The sequence below is a fragment of the Pongo abelii genome, chromosome 6 (assembly GCF_028885655.2).
Source record: "Pongo abelii isolate AG06213 chromosome 6, NHGRI_mPonAbe1-v2.0_pri, whole genome shotgun sequence".
NCBI classification, from domain to species: domain Eukaryota; kingdom Metazoa; phylum Chordata; class Mammalia; order Primates; family Hominidae; genus Pongo; species Pongo abelii.
The window spans coordinates 48652501-48678243 of record NC_071991.2 but is presented as its reverse complement, the minus strand read 5'-3'; the positions used below and the strand labels follow the sequence as shown (position 1 = coordinate 48678243).

Sequence of the window (25743 nt, the reverse complement as noted above, 5' to 3'; positions counted from 1 at the left end):
CCCAGCAGTGGATCCTGGCAGGAGACCTCAGGCTGGCCCTCTGGAGAAAAGCCCCAAGTCTATAATAACAACCAGCTGTCAGAGTCACCTCCTTTGATTGATTGATTGAAATGGGGTCTCACTATGTTGGCCAAGCTGGTCTCAAATTGCCTCAAGTGATCCTCCCGCCTCAGCCTTCCAAAGTGCTTGGGGTTGTGGCTGGGTACAATAGCTCACGCCTGTAATCCCAGAACTTTGGGAGGCTGAGGCAGGAGGATTACTTGAGGTCAGGAGCTCGAGACCAGCCTGTACAACATGGTGAAGTCTCTACTAAAAATAAAAAAAATTAGCTGGGCATGGTGGCACACACCTGTAATGCCAGCTACTTGGGAGGCTGAGACAGGAGAATCACTTGAACCCGGGAGGCAGAGGTTGCAGTGAGCTGAGATCATGCCACTCCACCCCAACCTGGGTGACAGAGTGAGACTCCTTCTCAAAAAAAAAAAAAAAAAAAAAAAAAAAAGGTGCTGGAGTTACAGGCATAAGCCACCATGCCTGGCCTTCCACCTCCTTATATATAACTGCTTAGAAAGAAAGAAAAAAACTCAGACATTTACAGATATGCAGATATGCCCAATCTTTTAGGCTCTAAGTGAGGAGTAGGAGGTAGGATGTTAGGGGTGGACTGGTAGAACAAAATAGGCCTTGTTCCTGCAAGTGCCTTGGAAAAATCGAAGATGAAAGACCTTGCATTATTTCCTGGTGGTGTGAGCCAGCCTTGTTCTTGTTTACCATTGTCAACTCTGTGCACAAAGCTATTTATGAGTCGGTTGTAACGGATACAGGAAATATGAGCTTCTGAGCCTCTCCCTGTTGCTTTGTTTCCTGCTGCCTAGGTGGGAAGTCACGACCTGACCCTTGTTAACCTTCACCTGGCAGCCCTGACCCTCCTGGGGAGCGAGAATCCCAGCAAGAATCACAGTGATGGCCACCGGTTGGCGAGCTTTGCACAGACCCTACAGGAAACCCTGAAAGGTAGGACATTGTCTTTTGCTGCGGCTCGGCCACTGTTTTGCAGAGCAGCAGGGCTGCCTCTTCTGAGCCATCTCTGACCACTTGGGCTGGCTGTTTGTCAGCAATGTGAGTCGCAGGTACAGGGGACAATCAAACCTCTGGCATCTCATGGAGCCCAGCTGACCCTGCATGGTCACATCTGTGCCTCTGTGGACCTAGCATATGCGTTCCAAAGTGTCAGCTCTGTGGCTTTTTAGCCTCATTTAGATAGAAAGGATTAGGGGGGAAGAATGTAAGTGATGATGCCCTTCCCCAAAGACAGCTCATCCTGGGACCAGCTGCCTCGGGCATCACGCTGGTGGTGCTGCCTGCAGATTTGCATGTCCTCTTCCTGTGAAAGAGAGACGGGGGTGACAAGGGGAAGTGGTAAATTCCTGATTATTGGTGAATTGAGTTTTTCTCTCTGGCGGGATACAGAGCATGTTGAAGAAGCCCTGAACCTGTCAGAAATGCTGGATTTTAATCTTGTAGGACCTCAGGCAAGCCACCAAACCACTTCAGGCCCCCATCTGATGGGGGACAGTACTCACCTCATAGCAGTACCCAGAGGGCTAAGTAACAGTGTCTGCAGCAATACCAAGCACATAGTAGGGACTTCATGTACATGAGTTGACTCTAAAATATGAGAAGAATTAAGAGAACACTGAAAAGAGCAGAATTCTGGCCAGGCACGGTAGCTCATGCCTGTAATCTCAGCACTTTGGGAGGCCAAGGCGGGAGGATCACTTGAGCCCAGGAGTTCAAGAGCAGCTTGGGCAACATAGTGAGACCCCGTCTCTACAAAAAATGAAAAAAATTAGCCGGGCATGGTGGTACACACCAGTAGTCCCAGATATTCAGGAGGTTGAGGAGGGAGAATCACTTGAGCCCAGGAAGTCGAGGTTGCAGTGAGCTTTGATCGCACCACTGTACTCCAGTCTGGGCAACACAGCAAGACCCCATCTCTTAAAAAAAAAAAAAAAAGGAACTGAACTCCAGGACAAAGGGGGGCGATGCCCCAACTAATATAGATGGTTTTCTGCACTTGGTTTACCAAAAGAAAAGGATGACAAGGCTGTGAAGACTGTGATCTTATCCATCTGGCTTGATTTTTCAGAACACTGACCTTGTCTAGGTGAGTTTGTAGTTGGAGGCTTGGAATTCTCTTCTGTCTTTTGAGTCTGGACCAATATTCTCTAGCTTTCTAAGACTTCCTTGTTAAACTAGCCCCTCAAATTGGGAGATTCATGAAGATTTTACTACAAAAATATTTCAGTCAAACTATAGGCTCACATTTCAAAAGATGTATGTATGTATGTATGTATGTATATGTGTATTTGAATTTGCATTTCTAACAAAAAAGATTTTTTATTGTGGTAAAATATATGTAACATAAAATTTACCATTTTAATCATTTTACATATTCAAGTCAGTGCTACTAATGTATTGACATTGTTGTACAAACATTACCACCATCCATCTCCAGAACCTTTTCATCTTTCCAAACTGAAGCTTGGTACCCATTCAACGATATCTCCCCATGCGCCCCTCCCTGCAGCCCCTGGCAACCAGCATTCTACTTTCTGTCTCCGTGATTGTGACTACTCTAGGTGCCCCATATAAGTAGAATCATAATATTTGTCCTTTTGTGTCTGGCTTGTTTCACTTAGCATAATGTCTTCAAGGTTCATCCATGTTGTAGCGTGTGTCAGAATTTCCTCACTTTTTTTTTTTTTTTTTTTTTTTTGAGACGGAGTCTCGCTCTGTCGCCCAGGCTGGAGTGCCGAGGCACGATCTGGGCTCACTGCAAGCTCCGCCTCCTGGGTTCACGCCATTCTCCTGCCTCAGCCTCCCAAGTAGCTGGGACTATAGGCGCCCACCACTGCGCCCGGCTAATTTTTTTGTATTTTTAGTAGAGACGGGGTTTCACTGTTAGCCAGGATGGTCTCGATCTCCTGACCTCGTGATCTGCCCGCCTCAGCCTCCCAAAGTGCTGGGATTACAGGCGTGAGCCACGGTGCCTGGCCAGAATTTCCTCACTTTTTGAGGCTGAGTAATACCCCACTGTGCATCCATCCACCATAGTTTGTTGCTTATCCATTCATCTTCTGATAGACACTTGGGTGGCTTCCACCTTTGTCCTATTGTGACAATGCTGCTGTGAACATTGATGTGCAGCAGCTTTTCTTTTGAACCAGGACATGCCGTGACCAACGTTCTACTTTAAGGATGAGTCCTCAGGCTAAAAACAGTCAGAAGATGCTCTATCCAAGAAGCAGCTGTGTGGGAAATTGTCCACCTATAGTTAGACTCTGATCTGTAAAAAGGACAACTTGATAGCTTGTCACATCTGTGGACATTACTGTTGTTCTTGGTCTCAAACTTTATGTGGAAGCAGGAAAGATGCCAGCTTATAACTTCTTTGACAGCCTTAGGCAGTCACCATCCCCCCACCCCACCCCTGGTATCCAGGGAGTGGTCAGGATTTTGGCAGAAAACCTTGGGCAGGTTATGTTCCAAATTGCCAAGGTACTATTGACCCACAGCCTGGCTTGGCCTTGACTCGTCCGAGTAGGGACAATGACTCATGCTGCCTGTGTCCCCTGCTTGTAACTAGTACCCAATTAATTGTTAACTGGTGACACTCCAGACCCAGGGGTTCAGGAAGCGATTCAGCCTGCCCAGGTCTAACAAGGGTAAACAAGTCAGTAGAGGGGTTCAGCTAAAGCGAAGACAAAGCCTTCATTCCACAGCTTCTATCAGAGCAAACAGAACCGATGTGGTTAGCAAGCTCTGGGCCTTTCTGCCTTTGTCTGGAACAAAGGCTGACGTCAGTGGGGATATGCCAGTACCCTAGTGGAACCTTCTTCTCTCAGACCTCACCGGGACTTGGGGACAGGGTCTCCCTCTGTGAACTGAACAAGAGTGAAACAGGGTGTGTAGTAACCCTTGACATCTTGGCAGATGGTCCCTCAGTGGGGACTGGTTCCTGTAGTTGTCACTGGCGTTTTATAAATCTAGAGACTCTCTGAGGAAGTCAGCCCACAACGTTCTCCCCTCACTGCTGGGAATCAAGGGAGCGACAAAGGAGCCCAGCCCAGGTGGGTGGCTTTTTAGGAAGATAACTCAGGCTCCTGTGCATCTACCTGTCATCACCGACACAGATTCAATTGGAAGAACATGAGTTGTAAGAAATCTGATGTGCTCATTCTAAAAGGGAACCGTTGTCACTCCTGAAGCTACACAGATCTGGCTCTATTGACCCTTGACACCAGCATCTCTCCTGGTTTTAGAATTGTCTTTTTCAGCCCAGACCTTTGCAGGCCTGCATCCCAACGAAAACCTCCCTCATTATATGGGAACTTTGTTTTCTTTGATATTCAATGAATGCAGCATCTTTCTCTTTGTTCCTTTCCAAATCAAACTGCACCCTAATTCTGGGGCATTTGTGGTTCCACTTGTCTGTTGCTCACATATTTATTGAGTGCCTGCTGATGCACTTGGTGTCGCAGTGGACAGCAGCCACTTCCATGTGGTCTTCCATCCTAGCCCTTTGTGATGAGCCCTGGATTTGAGGCCTGGCCTGGTGACTTTGGGCAAACCTTCCCACCTCCAGGAGCCTGTTTCGTACCTGCAGAGGGGAGATGGTAACAGCACCTGCCCCATGGGTCGTGGCTGTTAAGTGCAGTGCTATCGAGGAAGTGGTCAGCACAGTGCCATGACTATTATTCAAGCTGGCACTGATTTCTCCAGGTGTGGGTGGCCCTGCAGGAGAGGCGTCCTACCATCCCACCCACTGTCCTCACTCCTCCTGGAGGAGGGCGCCATCTGCAATGCACATGTGCCCTCTGGTGGTGGCCCGAGTAGCTTCCCTTCAGATTCCTTTCCCTGCAGTTATTACGGAAGCACACCCGTGGCCAGGAAAAAAAGATTTGCCAAGTGTCTTGGATACATTTATGACTTCGTTTATGAACTGCTTTCCCTAAAGCCTCCTTCACAAGGTGTGGCAGAAATGCCACCTCCTGCTGTGGGACAACAAGGGTCAGGCAGAGCCCAGGGGAATCCCACAGAGCCCAGCTGGGGGGAGAGTGTTCTTTCAGTATTTCTACTCGCTTTGCTTGGAAAATACTTCATAACTATCCCACTTCCTCTAGGGTAAATCAGACTGTGGGAGAAATGTCTAAAATGCCTTAGGAGAAAACCTTTCCCCCTTGGCCCTGAAATCACTTTGTAGTTCTTATGCACAAATATTTGACTTCCACTGTGTGTCTCTCCCTGACAAACTTGTGAAGCTGTATCAGGAAACTGATCAGGAAGGGGGCCCAAACTACATGTGAGTGCCCCGTGCCAGGCGCTTCTGGTGGCTCCTCTAATCCTGACACCAACCTGGGAGGAAATGGCTTGTTCTTTCCGTTTTATAGACTAAAAGGCTTGCCCAAGGTCACGAAGCTGGGAAGTGACAAACTTCAAATTCCACACTCAGAGTCATCCAGCTGTTTTCTCTTAGAACCAGGGCCGAGAACCACTGTTTTCTTTCTTTCTTTTTTCTTTTCTCTTCTTTCTTTCTTTCTCTTTATTTTTCTGTCTTTCTCTTTCTCTCTCTCTGTCTCTCCCTCCCTCCCTCCTTGTCTTTCTCTCTCTCTCTTTCTCTCTTTCTCTCTTTTTCTCTTTCTCTTTCTCTTCTTTCTTTTCTTCTTTGACAGAGTCTCACTCCAGCTAAGGCTGGAGTGCAGTGGAGCCGTGTCGGCTCACTGCAACCACTGTCTCCCAGGTTCAAGCGATTGTCCTGCCTCAGCCTCCCAAGTAACTGGAATTACAGGCGCCCACCACTATGCCTGGCTGATTTTTGTATCTTTAGTAGAGATGGGGTTTCACCATGTCGGCCAGGCTGGTCTCAAACTCCTGACCTCAGATGATCCCCTGCCTCAGCCTCCCAAAGTGCTGGGATTACAGGTGTGAGCCACTGTGCCCAGCCTAGAGCCACTGTTTTCTGATATTCTCCTGTGTCAGGTTTTGTTTCATTTTCAGCCCCTCTGTGACCACTCTTCCTCCTAGCTAATTTGGATTAATAAGGTGAAAAGAGGACTTGGAAGAACAGGACACAAAAGTGTCACTGTTTTCAGAGAATATGATTGTCGGTTTGTTACACCTAAAGTTAAAAAAAAAAATTATTCCCAGTAAGAGAATTAAGAAAACTGCCTAGTTACAAAATTAAAATAAAAAAATAGTCCTTTTGATATATATCAATAATAACCTGTGGAAATAAAAAAAATTTAAAAATAACCATTAGAGAAAATATAATGGGATAAAACAAAGATCCCATTCATAACAAAAATAGAAAATAAAAAATACTTAGAAATGTGGTGGTAAAGTGAAGAAAATAATAAGACTTCAGTGAAGAATTTTTTTAATAAATACTTGAATCAATGGAGAAACATGGCAAAGTGTTCTTGGGTGAGATGTGTTGACAGTTCGAGGTACCCGTCCTTACCATGTTTCCGTGTAGTTGACTGCACCAGGTCTCAGCAGAGCTCTTTAATATTCTAGGTGTGGTTCCCACACCTGGCTGGACATGGAATCCCAGAGAGCTTCAGGAAATGCTGAAGACCAGGCCACCGGAGACGCTAAATCAGAATCTCTACAGGTGGAACTCCAATTTCTGAGAGTGGGACTCAGGCATTAATATTTTTTTGAACTCCCGATGCCCCAAGGGCTTTTTGTAGAGCTCCCCCCATCCCACTTCAGTCAGAGAAGCTCCACTTTTACCCACTCTACTTTTGGGGGTTCCTACAGGATCTCATCTGAGAAATGGAACACCCCCACCCCATACATTTTAAAAAGAAAAAATGTTTAGCCGGGCGCCGTGGCTCATGCCCGTAACTCCAGCACTTTGGGAGGCCAAGGCGGGCAGATCACCTGAGGTCAGGAGTTCAAGACCAGCCTGGCCAACATGGTAAAACACCATCTCTACTAAAAATACAAAAATTAGCCAGGCGCAGTGGTATGCATCTGTAATCCCAGCTACTTGTGAGGCTGAGGCAGGAGAATCACTTGAACCCGGGAGGCAAAAGCTGTAGTGAGCCGAGATCGCGCCACTGTACTCCAGCCTGGGCGACAGTGTGAGACTCCATCTCAAAAAAAAAAAAAAAAAGTTTCAAAACTTCTTATATGAAGCAGATCCATCTCCAGGATGTACTGATAAGAAAAAAAAAATAGGAATTGATAGGTAAACTTGCTAACATTTGAGTGAAAATAACTATGTAAGTATACACATCTGCTCCTCTGTGTAGAGTGTCTAGAAGGGGACTCAAGGAACAGAGAACAGCCTTCTCCTCCTGCCAACCAAAGATAAGAATGTTAAAGTTAACATAAGTTTAGTTTAAAATAAAATCTGGGAATGAAAATTTCAATATCGTGAGAATATATAAACATTTTAAATGAAAGAATATTAAAACCTATAGTACTCACTCAAAAATTCATCAATATGATAGAATAAAGCTCAGAAATAGAAATGTTATACAAAAAGATATTTAAGATAACAGGCCAGTATTATAATTTAGTTGAGAAAAAAAGGATTCTTCTAGAAATGATACTGGCAGAGGGGGTTAATTATTTGCATGAAAAATAAAAGTAAATTCCAGGCAAGTTAAAGAGTGAAATGTATCATCACATAGGAGGAAGTGGGGAAAAAAAAGTGAAATGTAAGAAATGAAATGATAAAAAGAACTTAGTAGATATTTGTTTGATTTTGGAGGCACTCTAGGAAAATTCTGCCAGATTGTACTACATTTAAAAAAAAATTTTTTTTTTAACTTTTGTGTGCTTCAGTTTGGTCATAGACAAATGAAAAGGCAAATCACAAACTAAAAAGAAAATCAGTTCCTATATATGATAAAGGGTTGATATGTTTTTATATGTAGAGTTCATATAAATCAATAAACAAAACTAATACCCTGTACAAATAATAGACCCGTCAGGCATCGTTTCTGATGCTGTTCTCCAATGAAAGGAACCAGGGCTCCTCAGAGAAATGGCTGATGCGAGGACTGAGAAAATACACAGCATGGTAGGTCAGGCACGGTGGCTCACGCCTATAATCCCAGCACTTTGGGAGGCCGAAGTGAGCGGATCACTTGAGGTCAGGAATTCAAGACCAGCCTGGCCAACATGGTAAAACCCCATCTGTACTAAAAATACAAAGATTAGCCAGGCGTGGTGGTCCACACCTGTAATCCCAGCTACTCAGGAGGCTGAGGCAGGAGGATTGCTTGAACCCGAGAGGCAGAGGTTGCAGTGAGCCGAGATCCACCACTGCACTCCAGCCTGGGTGACACAGCGAGACTCTGTCTCAAAAAAAAAAGAAAAACTATGTATATACAGCATGATCTTGGAGCATCTTGTCATGTCAGAAGGAAGTGCTCAAACAAGCAAACAAAAAAAACCTGCTGGGTGGATGTCAAAAGGACGCATGAGCCAACTGAAAGAGCTCTCAGTGACCAAAGCTGGAAATATTTCAGGAACAAAGTCAATGACATAGTACTGGATATAACTCAAGGTATACCTGACTTATACCTCATAAGTATCCATGAGTCCATACTGATCTAAGTAAATGGTTGAAAAAATTAGTAAATGGGAAGAAGAGATCCATCCCTTGTGCAGCAGAATTCCAGATAACATGTGTAGATACTCTAGCCTAAAGGAGGGGGAGCACAACTTCATTTTCTACAAATGGAAGACATCATTTTCACATATCAAATGAATGTTTTGGTGAGGGATGCAGTGAGAGGAATTTCCTTAGGTTGCTGGGGAGGGTTGAAACCAGAGCAGCCTTGGAAAGCAGGCTGGCAGTATTTATCCAGAGCCTTAACAATGGCCATAGTTTTTCATGAGGATTCTCTATAGTTCTGAGGACAGAAAGCTGCCAAGTGTGGTGGCTCATGCCTATAATCCCAGCACTTTGGGAGGGAGAGGCGGACGGATCACTTGAAGTCAGGAGTTCGAGATCAGCCTGGCCAACATTGTTAAGCCCCGTCTCTACTAAAAATACAAAAGTTAGCAAGGCGTGGTGGTGGGTGCCTGTAGTCCCAGCTACTCTGGAGGCTGAGGCAGGAGATTCGCTTGAACCCAGGAGGCAGAGGTTGTAGTGAGCCGAGATTGTGCCACTGCACTCCAGCCCGGCCAACAGAGTGAGACTGTCTCACAAAAAAAAAAAAAAAAAAAGCAAACGAGATGCTCACTTCAGCATTATTTATAGCAGTGGCTACTAAGAACAGCCTTAAAAGTGACCAGCAGCAGGAAAATGGTACATTATGTGCATCAAAGTGATGGATGGATGGATACTGTGGGCTGCCCATTGAATGCCAGGAAGACCCAGGCTTTTCCCTTGGTCTCTTGATCTGAATTTGACCCTCAAGCAGACAGAGTACAGTTTCCAATCAAGGAGTGGCTGCTGCTTATATCTCTAACCTCATCTTTAACATCTGGCTTCTTGATACCTTGTCCTAGAGAAGTAGCCAACTGAACCTCAGGTACCCACCCCACCCCCAGGAAGCCAGGCTGTGTCTTAACTCCCTGGCCTTGCATAGGTTCCCTCTCATCCGTGTTGAACCGAGCACTTCTGTGCATCCTCTGAGACCCAAGTCAGGCATTGCCTCCTCGGGGAAGCCTTCCCTGACCGCCTTTCCCTGTGCTGTGTTGGTTTCAGAATGTGTGTTTGTTTTTGCACCTACTCTCTGCTCTTGTCTGTTTTCTAGTCTGTCTCTCAGAGCAGGAGTTGCATTTTATTCATCTCTGGATTTCCTGCATAGTAAGTGCCCAGTAAATGTATGTTGAGTTTTTGTTAAATATTTGGGTAAGACCCTTAGGTCTTTTTTTTTTTTTTTTTTTTGGTAATAAGATTTGGAACCCATAAGCTTCAACAAGTGTGATTTTTGTGTCACGCTGCCCCTGATTTCCAAACGTGTTGCTGACTTACTCTTAATATTGGTGCCAGGGTGATATGCACGTGAAATGTGGAAGAGTTAGGAGAGAGAGAACCATGCCACAGTCCTAACCCCGTGGGAGTCAAGTCAGAGAATCTCAATCCCGTTTCAAAGGGCCACGGTCAATGTTGGGTTTTACTTCCCACCGACTCTTAAACTCATTTTCTTCCTTCCACTTCCAGGAGAAAAGGATGTCATTATCTTAGGGGATTTTGGCCAAGGGCCAGACAGCAATGACTATGATATCCTGAGGAAAGAAAAGTTCCACCACCTGATCCCCGCTCACACCTTCACCAACATCAGCACCAAGAACCCTCAAGGCTCGAAGTCTCTGGACAACATCTGGATCAGTAAAAGCTTAAAGAAGGTTTTCACAGGTGAGGCAGAACTCACTTGTCCTTTCTCCTGTTCAGGAATGGAGTGAGAGAAACATGTCTGAACTGACAGAAGTCATCTCACCTCCTCTGAGGCATACATAGGGTTGTGGTTTACATGACTGTATAACTGTCATTCAATCAGAGACTGAATCCAGGAATCCAGGCCCGTCAGTCCCGCGCTAAGGACCGCACAGTGCTTTCCAGCCATTCTCTAATTGTTTTTGTAACTATTCGTTAATTTTATTCAAATATTCCTCCTGCTTCATAGATTTCTAAATCCTCATTTTTCGAAGTGAAAGGGGGTGTGACAAATAATTTTAGAACACCCACTGACCTACAGCAAGCAGATGTGTTCCAGGCAAACCTGGTTATAGATTAGCAGAGTCCTGATTCAGAGATAAGCTGATAATGTTACTTTTAGGACACTTAGTCCTCTAGCAAACATTTGTCAAACATGCAAGTGCTGTGTTGTAGGATGCAGTGTAGACGTGCTATGAGGTGGACATGCTGTGAGGTGAGCAGGCGTCTCATGTAATGTCACAATGGGACAGAAGAAATGGTCAGTGCTCTGCAAGGAGCAGGGTATGGGGGTGATTTCACCCTCCCTGCAAACTGGTAACCTGCTGAGTCAGGAGACAGTCAACAATATGGAAGAGACAGTAGGGTCTTTTGATGAAAGACAAGAACAGTATTTCTAAACTCTGACTGGACACTTGGCAAAGCCCCACGGATGCCTATTATACTTCAATGAGAAATTTTAAAATAAAAGTTGCAGGGCCTGGCTTTTACTGCGAGAGAGACTAACGGGCAGCCAAGGCCAAGATCTTCAAGACTAGGACATCTAGGCTTCACTCTCACCTGCTTCTCCCCTCTCTCTTGGGGCAGTAGTTTCCTGTTGTACTCTGTCATGGGAGGACCCAAATGATGTAGAAGGTGGGTCTCAGGGAGAATGACAATTGTCAAACTAGCCTTGGTTTGCAGAAATGCCCTATGGGCCAGGAAAAGAGGCCAGCCCACAGCCTTTGCAGGCTCCCAGGAAGGTGGCTGTTGAAGGAAGAGAGCTGGGGAAGCTGAGCCAACAGGGCTGGAAGGAAGTTGGAAATCCTTTCAGTGGTTCCTTTCCTGTGAAGTTGCTGAGCTCAGGGAGGAGTTGCCCCCGCTACAGAACGGTCAGCAGTGTGTGCCAAAGCTCCACCCAGAATCCAGGCCCATGTCAATCCTGCACTAAGGACCACACAGTGCTATCTAGCCATTCTGTAATTGTTTTTGTAACTATTCATTATTTAATTATATTCAAATATATTTCCTGCTTCATAGATTTCGAAATCCTCATTTTAAAAATACCGTTACTTTCTCATAAGCTTCTGTAATTTTTTCGTTTTTACCCTTTCTGTAGAAAGAATTTCTACCCCTAACCCCCTTAGTGTCTCTTGCTTTGCAAAATTGGACCTTTGCTTTGGACTTGGGATGTCTTTATGAGGCGTCTTTCTCTGTTTTGTGATCAGATTCACAGCAGCGCGTGTATGAAGACAGGTCAGCCCATGTGCCCACGTGTGTCTGGATGGACAGGAGGCCTGGCCTCTGGGTGCTTTCACTGCCTAAATGCAGAAACCCTTGTTTATGTGGAAAATCAAATTGGCCGAGACCTTTAATATGCACAGGCAAATGCACAGGCACCTTCCAGCTACCTGAGGCAGCCTCTCCGGGCACCCCGGCCTGCAGACATGTGGTGCGACCCTCCACCTGCCAATCCAGGACCCCCCCACTCCCAACCCCCCATCCTGATTCCCAGTCTCTTTCCTTCCTCTCCCTTCAGGTCACTGGGCTGTGGTGAGAGAAGGCCTCACGAACCCTTGGATTCCGGATAACTGGTCTTGGGGCGGGGTGGCTTCTGAACACTGCCCAGTGCTAGCCGAGCTCTACACTGAAAAGGACTGGAGCAAGAAGGATGCCCCTCGGAACGGCAGCGGGGTGGCCTTGGAGAGAAGTGAAGCCAACATCAAGCACGAGCGATGATGACACCAAATCCATGTGTCCACCCCGGGACCCAGGAGGGCACAGCCAAGGAGTGAGCCCTGCAGGGTGACGCTTCAGGGCAGAACTGCCTTTTAATTTTTATTCTCAGAGCATCAGCACTTGAGGCATTGCCCCACGCCTTCTCTGTGGACCATTCAGGACCTCCAGTGGGGGTGGCGTGCCAGGTGCGTACCCCACCAGGTGGGCAAAGCAGAAACCTGTGGGGAGCGGAGACGCCTTTTATCTCTGGATGCCACAGACCTGAGCGGCATTGGGCTGGCTGTCCGCTGCTGACTGGATGACAGCACAAGGACAATATGAGCAGAGGGAGGAGAAGAAGGGGTGCTCAGGCTGTGGGCCACAGTCCAGCAGCGCCAGAAGCACTCATTTCTCACCACCAGGCTGTGACGTTCCTGCTGTGCATTACAGAAAACTTTTAACTGTGATCGGGCACTCTGCTCAGATACATTGAGTGGCGATTTTTAGTTTTGTTTTGAAAAAATAAACAGATTAACCTGCCTCGCTGCAGTGAGAGCATGGGACAAGTCCACAACAGCCCTCCTCCTGCCCCCTCCCCCCGCCCCCCGACGCGCAGTGTATATTTGCACCATGGCAGGTGCCTCTGTGTGGAGCTAGGGTCAAGCCCTGACCGGCTTCACCTCCCCTGCGCCTTTTATGTCCCCACCTTGAGGCCTTGCAGAGGCGCCTCTCAAGCCCCCATCAACTTGCCTGGACCTCTGTGAAGCCTCTCTATCATCTCCCCTTCCCAGCCCTCCTTCATCCCCTGCCTCCTTCACCAGCCTGGCTTTTGCCTGGAGCACCATTTGTTCAGTTCTCTTTGCAGGACAAGAATTCTCTCAAGGTGGTATCACCTCCTCCCTTCTCCCCACTCACTCCAGTTTTTAGCCCGGAGCCTCCTGTGGTTGACTGTCAGGAATGTGTGCTGTGTCAGGATACATAAGTTAGACCTCGGAGTATCATGGAGAGTGCCCCTCCTAGTGGCTGGAGGTAGGGACAGTTGGTTGTGGGGCTGGAGAGAGGTTGTGGGGGGAAGCGAGGATGCGTGCCTGCCACTAGGCATCTGCATCCCCGAGCCCAAGCCAGGAGGGATTTCCCTTAGGCAACACCATCCCAGGGAGATCTGCCACAATTCACGTTTCACAGCTGAAGAAGCTGAGGCTTAGAGAGCTCGACCTCCTCAAGGTCACACCACTGGGTAAATAGAGGGGATGCAGACTCAGGTTTTGCTGTGTGCTCCCATTTCAACTTTATGCTTAACATGAATTGAAAAATATGAAAGTAAATAGTGAAAAGGTGAGTTATGAGCTTAGATTACCTAGATTATTCCAGTATCCCATGGAAGCTGAGGACTTATTCCGCTTTCCACACCGAACACTAAATGTGGACCAGTATCAAGAACCCTCCTGTCCCCAAGCAGTGTAAACCCAGTGGCTTCTCTGATCTGGAGCTGATGGGCCGTGAAGGGGGCCCATTTTTCCCCAAAGGCCATCCTTTTGGGGCCACCTGGCTCCAAGGAGCATCACTGGTCTTGGGGACGGGAAGGGAACCCTCTTCCAGGATCTCTAAGGGTACTTGGGAATCAGTTGTGTCCATTCTGAGGTCTCTGCAGTGGGAGGGCGGCAGCTCCTGTCCCTGGGTTCAGGCTGTGCCTCTGGAAGCATCGAAATGGGATGTCTGAGCCTTGAGGAAAAGCAGCAGGGTTAGCATTAAAGTCAAGAGGGGCAGCTCAGGATGCTACCAGGGAGCGCATCGTTTCTGGTGCCTCATCTAAAGGTAAAACCTCCCCTACGTTCACCAGCTGGATGTCCCAAATTCCTTTAGCCAGATTCCTTTTTGCAACCAAAGCTGTGGACAGGAAGGCCTCCTTAAGTGAGCTGAGGGGAAAGGAAATCCAATCAGATGACCTTTGTGTTCGTAATCGGGCTTGAGCCAGAGGCTGGGATGCTGAGTCCCAGCCAAACCTCACTGGCCCTTTTGCTTTTCACGCCCGGGGCTCAGTGGCCCAGGAAATGTGCTGGGCAGCCTGTTCTTACTCCAGCTCAACCCATTGGGTGTTAGCTGTTTTGGTTTTAGTTGTTGCTTTGTATTTTGTTGTTTTAATTAATAGGCTTTATTTGTAAGAGCAGTTTTATGTTTAGAGAAAAATTAGGCACAAAGGGATTCCCATATCCCCCCTCTTCTTTGCATATTTCTCCCTCTAATTAGCATGTTGCATTAGCGTGGCACTTTGTTACAACTGATGAACTTGTATTCATTATTATTAGCTACAGTGTTCATAGTTTATATTAAAGTTCACTCTTTGTGTTGTGCATCCTGTGGGTTTTGACAAATGTAGAATGACATGTATCACCATGCTACAGAATCATTCAGAATAGTTCCTCTGATCTAAAAATGCCTTTGTGGTGGGGCATGGTGGCTCGAGCCCGTAATCCCAGCACTTTGGGAGGTGGAGGCGGGCAGATCATTTGAGGTCAGGAGTTCGAGACCAGCCTGACCAACATGGTGAAACCCCATCTCTACTAAAAATACAAAATGTAGCCAGATGTGGTGGCGCATGCCTGTAATCCCAGCTACTCAGAGGCTGAAGCACAAGAATTGCTTGAACCTGGGAGGTAGAGGTTGCAGTGAGCTGAGATCATGCCATTGTACTTCAGCCTGGGCAACAAGAGCGAAACTGTCTAAAAAAAATACTCTTGTTCTCCACCTATTCACCCATGCCTCCCTCCCCCTAACCCATGACAGTCACTGCCCTTTTCACCATCTCCATAGTTTTGTCTTTTCCAGGGTGTCGTTTGGTTGGAATTAGAGAGTATGCAGCCTGTTCATGTAAGCTTCTACCCCTAGCCACATGCATTTAAGGTTGCTCTGTGTCTTTCTGTGGCCCGATAGCTCCTTTCTTTTTCCCACTGAGTCATGTTCCGCTGTGTGGAATTGACCTGCCTCTCTTGGATTGTTTCTGTGCCTTCCTCAGCGCTTCCTCCCACCCCAGCCCCAGCTCTACCCACAAATGTGGCATTTCTGAGTCCACCTCTTCCATTCTCCCTCTCCATTCTTTTCTTGCTGCTCCATCTTCCAAGATTGTCTGAGAAGGGGCCTAACTGCGAAGAACTTTGTTGGAGAAGCCAAGGGGAGTCCCCTGCTGCTGAACCGGGGTTGGGAGGGGAAGAAGGGATTAAGTACCAGAAAAGCTCTTACAGTCCCACAGGCGCTGACTGGGAGCCCATGGCATTCTCCCTGCTCTCCCTATCATAGGAGAACTGCAGGCAGCCAACTGTCCGTTCCGGGCCCCAATGGAACTTCTCTCCTCTCCTGCCCATTGTCTACCACAGATCAGAGATGGCTCTTTCTATGCAGGGATGGGGCCCCAGCCATCTCTATCAGCTCTGCCAGCACTGCAGGGGTGACTGACTAGAGGCCGGAAGCCCTCCTGGGCCTCAAATAACTAGGCCCAAGGTTTGACTCCCTCATGGCTGCTCTAGGGACTGCAAGGGAGGACACGGGCTTGGCCTTTCCTAAAGAGCTGCTTTCTTCCGAAGTCAAGGGGATGCTATTTTCTTCTTTGTGTTTCTTTGGTTCTGACATCAGAATTCTCCTCAGTGCAGATGACATTGCCCTCTGGAATGGGTGAGAATCCTAACACCTGGGTTTTCGGTTCTGCCCAGCATGGCTTAAGACTCCACCCTCTGTGCAGGGGAGATAAGTGAAACTCACCTGAGACAGCCACAGGGTTTGTTTTCTGGGGAAAGGAATTAATGACTTGAACAGCACTCACAGGTCTTAAACTCAGCACAGAGTTTCAAATACCCCATGCCCCCACTTATTGACCCTTTACGGTTCTAAGCACTTCATACTTTAAACTGACTTCATCCTCACAACAGTGCAATCAAGTTGGTCCTATTATCTTTCTTCTGTTCCTTTTACAGAGGCGGAAACTGAGGCATGGAGAAGGTAACCAGGCTAGGGCTCTACAAGGAGAAAGGGCAGAGCCAGAATGCCTGCCCACCAGCGTTGCACTTCTACCAGCACGCCCTGCACCCAGAGGCAAAGTGCCTCTGCCTGGGCTTAGTTGGACATAAACTCTTACACCACAGACAGAGTGGGTGGCACTTCTCCCCTGAGGACCACGGGTGTGTTGTCACTGCTCAATGGCTACATGCCCAGGATTTGGAGGCAGCAGGCCTGGCTTCTGTCCCAGCTCTCTGTGTCATAGCTGCTGGCCCCTGCACGTTCAAGTTGTCTGGCAGAGTCCCAGTTTTCTTGTCTATTAAGTGAGGACAAAACCTCTCTGAGAAGGTTGTGAAAAATAAACATCTGCCCAGCTCTCAGGGCATCTGACTGCAGGGCCAGTGGTGTGACACTGCAGGGGAGCCATTTGTTTCAAATGCTCTGACAAATCTTAAGGGCTCACTAAGTGGCAGTGTTTCTAAAAATAATCTTTCACTGCTTATTTCTTAGTGTTTACATTTTATCCCCAGGCTCTCTCTGCTCCTTACAAGCTTTGTGGTCTCCCAATAGCATGTAATTCTATACTTTCCACTGGTCAATTTGGGCCCTCGGAAGTAGGGACCCCTGGGCCAGTGGTACCTGTCACATGCACACTGATTATTGAGAAAAACCCAGAGGCTCTCTGAGGGCCAAAAACTGCTGCTCCCAGGCTCCAGCTGTTCCTGGTAGAGAAACTCAGTGGGAAACTCAATAAAGCTTCTCTGGGGACCACACACACAGCACCTTGGATTTACCATGAGCACAAGGACAGGCGGCCACTGGGTGAATTCCTGTGGGGAGGGACAGCCAACATTCCCTGGGATGGTCACTGAATTTGGCAGGCCCAGCCTCTCCAAGGAGTGTCCGCAGAGCAGCCTGCATGAGCAGACACATTGTGAGTGGTGTTGTGAGGGGCTTGGGAAGGGTAGGTCATGCAGTCAGGGGGCAGGTCACTGTACTTCTAGAGGAATCAGCCAGGAGAGGATTGGAGACGACTTAAGAGCTCATGCCTTGGCATGATCCACCACTGCATCCTGGAGAGAAAACCCCCTGAGAGGGGCAGTGTTTGCCAAGGGATGCTTTGTTGGTGCAGGAATTGAGGTTTCAGGCTGAATGAGCAAAGGTGTTGGCCATGCAGAGTTGTGAGGATGTGTACACAAAGACACGTGCTCATGTGTGCACACCAGATACCTTAGCGTACTCTGCTTCATTAATGGGCTTAAGTAGCCTGAGGCCTGTTGGATTTTCGGGTTGCCAGCTGACAAGTCCTAGGGCTGGGCTGGTGCAAGGTTGCATTAGCAGTTCAGTGCCTGGAGATGTTTTCTTGTTTTCTTGGGCTTGATTCCTACTTGTTCCCCCTCAGTAAAGGAATACCTGGATGTTTTACTTTGAAATGCTTTAAATAAGGACAATCCAATTCAGTATGGCCTTGAGGTGTGATTTCTAAAGTGGTTTGGATGGAGCTATCACTTGGATCTGGGTGGCTCATTGATACAGAAATCTCTCTCTGGGCCAGGCTGGAAGTTGCAGCGAACCCTCATTCAGAGCCTCTGGGACCAGGCTGACACTGGACACTTCCTTCCTAAGAACTTCATGAGTAGCACCTTTTCCAGCCTGCCCACTTAGCAGCTGGCTGGTTAGAATAAATTAAATAAGGGAAATAAGGGAGAGAGGAAGGGGGAGGGGAGAGAATGATCTAAGCCAAAGCATCCATCCATCCATCCATCCATCCATCCATCCATCCAACTCATATTTACTGAAGGCCTAATGTGTGCCTGACACTTCACAGGATAATCCCTTTTGTGTGAAGCTTACAGTTTAGCAGGGAAGACAGAATTCATTATTCATAGCTATTGACATTATTACAAATAACAATTATTAAAAAGCCATCTGAAAAGGTTGCATGGAAATTTAGGGGGAAAAAAGCCCCGATTTAAGATAAATAATCCAGTTCGTAAACATTTTTAAAATTAGGACCCCCCAAAAATGGTGCTGACTCCTGAAATGGAGGCCACATGTGTTTGAACCAATTAAAGGCCACCATGGATGAGCATAGCATGCGAGGCCCGTGCTCCCGTGCTCCCGCTCTTTCATGCCCCCATGCTCCCACTCCCTGCGTTCCCATGCTCCCCCTCTCCCGCGCTCCCGTATTCCCATGCTCCCACTCTCTCACACTCTCGCGCTCCCATGCTCCCCCTCTCCCGCGCTCCCGTGTTCCCATGCTCCCACTCTCTCACACTCTCGCGCTCCCATGCTCCCCCTCTCCCGCGCTCCCGTGTTCCCATGCTCCCACTCTCTCACACTCTCGCGCTCCCATGCTCCCCCTCTCCCGTGCTTCCGTGTTCCCATGCTCCCACTCTCTCACGCTCCCACGCTCCCCGTCTCCCATGCTTGCCGAGCTCCACCATTGTGCCATGTGCTGTCGGCCCTGTTCCTACCATGTCTTCTCACAAAACTTTCAGGATTAAGCAATTCCTAGCCAAGAAACAAAAACAAAATTGTCCCATTCCCCAGTGGATTCAGATGAAAACTGGTAATAAAGCCAGGTACTGGCTGGGCGTGGTGGCACACACCTGGAGTCCCAGCTATTTGGGAGGCAGAGGCAGGAGGATTGCTTGAGTCTGTGAGTTCCAGGCTGCAGTGAGCTGTGATGGCAAAAACCATCAGGTACAACTCCCAGGAGAGACATTGGAGCAGAACCAAGCTGGGCCTCTTGGGAACTGGGTCTGAGATGCGTACATATTGATGCAAGATCCCTAATGTGTGACCCCATCAAGCCAAAAACATCACCACTATTGGGACAGTTCAACATATTTTATTAGGGAAAGGATTTTTCTCTTTGTTCCTATGCTCTGAACTTGTAGTTTGGCTCAGTAATAAATATGTAAGAATTTTTTTTGAGCTGCTAAAAGAATAAAGTTCTCCACAGGACTTGTAGAGAGCCATGCAGGCAGAGGTGGGCTGGAGTCAGCTCCTACTTGCTCATAGGAGCTGATTGTTCAAGTTTCAGGAATTTTGCCAGCCAGCTGTTAGTTATTGGTAGCTTGGCTTTGCCCTTGGTGGAAGTATTTACGCCATGAAGATTGACAAAGGCTACAAATCAGAACACTTTCCACTGAGAGCTCGTTGTTAGACATTTACCAGCACATCACCAAGGCCAGGGCTTGGTTCTTCAGTGCAAAACATGGGCGGAGACCCAGCTCCTCCATAGCTGGGAAGAAATCCAGAGGATGAGATGCTTCAGTCTGTAAAGACACGGCCTGTCGGCTTATATGAAAAAAGCCTCGAAACCACACAAACCGCCAAACTATACTGAGGGAGAAGCCCAGACTCCTCATTGAGCCTTGCAATTTTTAAAGCGTGGATTCTGTTATTTTAAAATGAAAACAAGTATCCTCTTCTGCAGTCAGTTCAGAGTCTTGACTGCCCTTCTAGCACCCTTCCTCTTTGCTGACCCTGAGCCTTAGCCTGTGCTTTTCCTCCTGCCTAAAATCTTCTATCCACTGGAATCCACCTAACCCAGAAACCCTTCCCAATCCCCACCCCAACCTCCACCTCCAGGGTCTTCTGCAACCACTCCATCCCATGCCGGTTCCCAGCCTGCCTCGACTCTGGTGGTCCTAAACGTCCACGCGATTTGCTTGGCACTTATTTGCTCACTGTCTTGCCTTGTTACTTAACACTGGATGGAGGTTCAAGTGGTTTCCAATGGAGAGAGGTACATTTCGCAATGTCTGGAGACATCGTTGGTTGTCACAGCTGGGGTGATGGTGCTACTGGCATCTAGTGGGTAGAGCCCAGGGATGCGGCTAACATCTTACAACGCAGACAACCCCTGCTCCTCCAACAAGTCTGACCCCAAATGTCAACAGTGCAGAGGTTAGGAAGCCCTGTTGTACACTAGTGACCACATCCTAGTTCAACCTTACTCTCCAAAGAGCCAAGCACAGAGCCAGGCATGTCATAGACTTTCAATTATTCAAGGCAAATGTGCCTTTACTCACCTCAGGGCTTATTTCCAGAACACGTTTCTTCTGCCATGATTACCACGCACTCCCACCTCCCTCCTCCCTCTTCCAAACCCTGATTGAAAATATAAACAAGTATGAGTTACATAAATTGATAGATAACAAGAACGGGTTATCAATAGAAGCTTGCAGTGTCAGAGGTGCACCTGCATCTTCTGGGTACTGTAGGGCTTGCATGCCTTTCCAGAAATGTGCCTTCTAAGCCTCTGCAAGCTGAACCCTGTTTTCTGGCCACCTCCCAGTGGCTTTACTTCTGTCCTTCATCAACTTAGCTGTTGTCATACAGATTGCAGAGACATTCTTGCTGCACAGAAGCCAGATATAGTTGTAAGAATAATTTATGGATGGTCCATCCATCCACATTAAAAAATAGTTCTTTATCAGCCAGGTGCAGTGGTTCATGCCTGTAATCCCAGTACTTTGGGAAGCCAAGATGGGTGGGTCACCTGAGGTCGGGAGTTCAAGACCAGCCTGGCCAACATGGTGAAAACCTGTCTCTACTAAAAATACAAAAAGTAGCCAGATGTGGTGCTGGGCTTGTAATCCCAGCTATTTGGGAGGCTGAAGTGGGAGAATCACTTGAACCCAGGAGGCAGAGATTGCAATGAGCCGATATCACGCCATCCCACTCCAGCCTGGGTGATACAGCAAGAATCAATCTCAAAAAAAAAGAAAAAGGTCTTGATCATCTATAGTGGGTCAGGCACTTTACTAAGCAGGGGTGAGGTTGTATCTTTGACAGCCATAGGACACTAACCACTAACCAATCAGATCAGACACTAGACTAGGAGCTGGGCCAGGGAGACAGACAGACAGACACGGACACACCCAGGCAGACGATGATACTAGGAAGGGGCAAGGCAAAGGTTCCAGTGAAAGGCAGTGCCACCACGGGCAGGCGCTGTTCTGGCCCCATCCTGGAGAACGGGGCTGGCAGAAGCTTGTGGCCCTCCTGGGAAGGCCCGTTGCCAACTGTTCCCAGAGACTCTGGGGATGAATGAGGTATGGCCCAAGCTTGTGGGAAAATTGCAAATCAACACTGCATCCTGGAAGAACACTTTGGCTTGCCCTCGAGTCACTGTCCTTTCATTTCTCTTCTGACCACAGTGAGTCCCCCGTGTGAGGATGACTGGGTGGAGGTGGCGTCTTGCTGGCTGATTGCCTTCCAGTGGAGCAGGGACCATCTCTTAGGTGGAAAATGAAGGCAAATTTAAATTTCTCAAAAAATCTGTCAGCCACATTAGAATTGGTATTTATCGAGGACTTATTAGGGCCAGAAGTTATATTAGAAACTTTATGAATATTTCTCATATAGTTCTCCAGACAATGTAATGAAACATGGCTTACTACCCACGGTGCCAGGGCTCAGAGATGAACAATTTTCCAGAAGCCAGTAGCGGAGGTGGGAGCTGAAAACAGCCTAACTCCAAAGCCCGTGTTCTTTTTTTTTTTTTTTTTTTGAGACAGAGTCTCGTTCTGTCACCCAGGCTGGAGTGCAGCGACACAATCTCAACTCACTGCAACCTCTGTCTCCCAGGTTCAAGCGATTCCCTTGCCTCAGCCTCCCGAGTAGCTGGGCCTACAGGTGCACGCCACCATGCCCGGCTAATTTTTGTATTTTTAGTAAAGATGGGGTTTCACCGTGTTGGCCAGGCTGGTCTTGAACTCCTGACCTCAGGTGATCAGCCCGCCTTGGCCTCCCAAAGTGCTGGGTTTACAGGGGTAAGCCACCACTCCTGGCCAAAGCCAGAATTCTTAGCCCATACTTTTACTCTATTTCTCTCTCTCTCTCTCTCTCTCTCTGTGTGTGTAACAAAAGAACATTTTTGTTTTCATTCTTAAATGTATTCTTAATTTTCTGCAATGAATATGAAAGCATCATTTTGGTAATCAGAAAGGAAATAATATAATCACGAGCACAAAGCTGAGTTAAGAGAAAAAGGACTGAACTGACTTCCCTTCATCCTGCAGCCTGCAGGCCCCTTCCTATCTCATCTTTCCTTAGGGAGCTGTCTTGAGAGGCTGAGACGCTGGTCTCCCCGCAGCAGGTCCTGACAGCGGTGGCTTATCCAAGCAGAGCCTCAGGCACCACTCCCTTCTTCAAAAGTTATGAGAACAACCCTCAGGCAACTTCTTCCGGGTCAGCCCAACGTCCTTTCCCACACCCCTGGGCCCAGCCTCAGGTGTCTGGGGTATTTCCTAAGTGGAATCTGGGACGATGTCTCAAATCACGTCAGGCAGCAGCCATCTGGAAAATTGCTGATGGCTTAGCACCCTTGGGCCTGGTGAGTGAGGAGGTTCTTCCGGCCCTGAGCTCCTGCCTGGTGTCCCCTCTCAGTCAGCGCATCCACCCAGGGCAGGAGCAGCCTCTGTGGAAGGGTGAGACAAGCTGGCTGCAGTGCAGGACAGCGCTGCTGGTTGGGTACAGCGGAGACAGCAGAGGAACTTCAGCCTCCCAGAAGAGTAAGAGCTGAGCGAAGCTGTGAAAGAGGTATCCTTGCTTGGCTCATGGTGGGTACCTTTAGCCCTTGAAAGGCTCAGTTCCAGCCCAGACTGAGGAATGGCGGAGCCTCTCCCCAGCAGAGAATTCCACTGCGGGAATGAATGGTTGAGCTCCAGGGCTTCCGGCTTCCTCCTCTCGGTTAGCAGCCTCTCCTTCCGAGAGCCTCCTGGGCCCTGCAGCCTGGGCCTGCCCTTCCTCAGCCCAGAAGGCAGGAGGTTTCATAAAACAGAATTAGAAGTGCAAGTTTTCTAGAAACTTTAGGATTAATTAATAAACAGATGGTCTATCTCTTCCTCCTTCCCCTGCATGGGAAGGATTGAGTAGAGTTAGAAATCCACTTAAATTTGCAAAACGTAGATAGTTGTTGAACCTGGGTCAAGGGAACATAGGGGTTCATAATACATTTTTTCTACTTTTGTGTATGTTTGAAATGTTTCACAACACAATGAATACAATGCACAAATAATAAAAAGCCCAAGCCACAAAAAATAATAAAACACACTTTTTAAAGGAATAAAAACTTTATTTAAAGTATAAATAAAATTAATACTTTTTTTTTTTGTTTGAAGCAGAGTTTTTGCTCTGTTGCCCAGGCTGGAGTGCAATGGCGCGATCTCAGCTCACTGCAACCTCCACTTCCCGGGTTCAAGCGATTCTCCTGCCTCAGCCTCCCGAGTAGCTGGGATTACAGGCATGAGCCACTGCGCCTGGCCAAAATTTATACTTTTTAAAAGAATCAGCAAGTACTACATTTCCCTGTAGACCGAGGTGCCAGTGTTCTCGCAGTTAGGGGTGGGTGTGTGTGGAAGGGATTCGCCTCTGTAATTCCTTCCTTTTATGCCAGTCCCTGGAAAGAATCACCAAAAGGAATTCAGTGTTTAATCCTAAAAGGGGAACATTAAAATGTGTGTATTTGGAGGGTAAAATGTATGTATTTGGAGGGTAAATTAAAAGTCCCAGAGAGAAAAGAAGAAAGGGCTATTTAAAAGCCCTCGGTTGCTTTTTGTGCGTTAATCACCTTTTGGGCACCCACCAGGATAGGCCCTGGGAGTGGGTTGGGGGAGAGGGAGCAGGAAGATCCCTGCCTTCCAGGGCCACTCCTCCCTGGTCTGGGTCATACGGTCTCCAGTGCAGCGCTCCTGCAGCTGCGCAAGCCTGGACGGGAAGCTGCTAGCCAGGCCGGAGTGGAATCCTCTTGTATTCCGTGTTCTCCTCTCCGTAAGTCTCCACTAAAGATGTGGCCAGGAGGAGTCTGAGCACCCACCAGGTCAAAGGGAAACTTCTTTCTCTCTCTCCTGGCTGAGAGAAGCCTCACCCAACAGCCAGGCAAAACAATTCATCCCTCCATCTTCTATCACAGGTAAGAAAACCATGGGTCACCTTAATGAAATTTTTTTTTTTTGAGACGGAGTTTCCTTCTTGTTGCCCAGGCTGAAGTGCAGTGGTGCCATCTTGGCTTACTGCAGCCTTTGCCTCCTGTGTTCAAGCTGTTCTCCTGCATTCACGCGATTCTCCTGCCTCAGCCTCCCAAGTAGCTGGGATTACAGGCGCCCATCACCACGCCTGGCTAATTTTTGTATTTTTAGTAGAGACAGGGTTTCACCATGTTGGCTAGGCTGGTCTTGAACTCCTGACCTCAAGTGATCCACCCGCTTCAGCCTCCCAAAGTACTGGGATTACAGGCCTGAGGCCCCGTGCCCACTGCCCCCGCTACCAGCCCGGCCTTAATGAAATTGAACCCTGAGCCTCCAGGCTGGAGATGCCTGGGGCTGGTTCTCCTCAGCTGAGAGGGCCTGAGCAGGCCAGCCCAGCCCTCTGCCCAGAGTTTCCTTCCTGCTGTGGCCACAGGGCTGCCACGGGGCACTCACCTTCCTACCCGCAACACTCCTGTCTGCAGCACAGCTAGGCCTAGCTGGAGCAGGTAACCCAGCCTTTACCCAAGACTTAAGGAGAGCAAAGAAGAAACAACCCCAGGGAATCATGAAAGCAGCTTTATGTGGCCTACAAGGTGGAGTGTTCTCATCCGCAGCTTGTGGGAGTAGGTGGGTGGTCTCCCTGCCTGGCCCCACCTGGCAGACGCCAGCAGCCCCTGCCTCCTGGGAGGACGTTGAGTAGAACTGGACAACAAGGCCTCCCTCTGAGTGAGGCCCAGAAGTGGACAGCGATGAGCCCTCCTGCCAATCTAGGGCTGTCATCTGAGTGCCACTGTTTTTGAGACAGAGTCTTACTCTGTTTCCCAGGTTGCAGCGAAGTGGTGTAAGCATGGCTTACTGCAGCCTCGAACTCCTGGGCTCAACCGATCCTCCCACCTTAGCCTCCTAAGTAGCTGGTGAGATCACAGGCACACACCACCATACTGGTTAATTTTCTTCCCCCTCAGTTTGTAGAAACAGGGTCTCCCTATGTTGCCCAGGCTGGTTTGACCTCCTGGGCTCAAGCAATTCTCTTATCTTGGCCTCCCAACGTGCTGGGATTACAGGTGAGGGCCACCGCGCCCAGCCTCTGTTTGCCACCTCCTGCCTGACAAGCAGTCCCTTCTCCAGTTGCCAGGCCCCCGAGATGTTTGTCTCTGTCAGAGAAGAGCCCAGCACTACCCACAAGGTCTACAAGAACCCATATTTGAGGTCGGGGCGTCCAGCAGATGGAAAAGAGGTGGGGAGGTTTTCCTTAGGGGAAGAGGGGAGGGCACCGAAGTGAACAGGTGCTCGCTGCCAGCCTTGTCAGCGCCACACACCTGGCAAGGCCCCTTAAACCTCACCTCAGCCCCATGGTGCAGAAAAGGAAACCGAAACTCAGAAGGT

At 48.2% G+C, this 25743-nt stretch overlaps 1 protein-coding gene across 4 annotated transcripts in view; it reads left to right on the top strand.

Moving 5' to 3' along the window:
- The window catches only part of EEPD1 (endonuclease/exonuclease/phosphatase family domain containing 1), a 146445-nt gene extending 131707 nt beyond the window's left edge, over positions 1–14738 (top strand). For all 4 annotated transcript variants that reach the window (XM_002818056.5, XM_054559314.2, XM_054559316.2 and 1 more), the window contains 3 exons: positions 876–1014; positions 10196–10390; positions 12207–14738. In XM_002818056.5, the coding sequence (XP_002818102.1) occupies positions 876–1014; positions 10196–10390; positions 12207–12406 (534 nt within the window). In that variant the 3' untranslated portion in view covers positions 12407–14738. The remainder of the gene's footprint in view (positions 1–875; positions 1015–10195; positions 10391–12206) is intronic.
- Positions 14739–25743: the final 11005 nt, after the last annotated feature.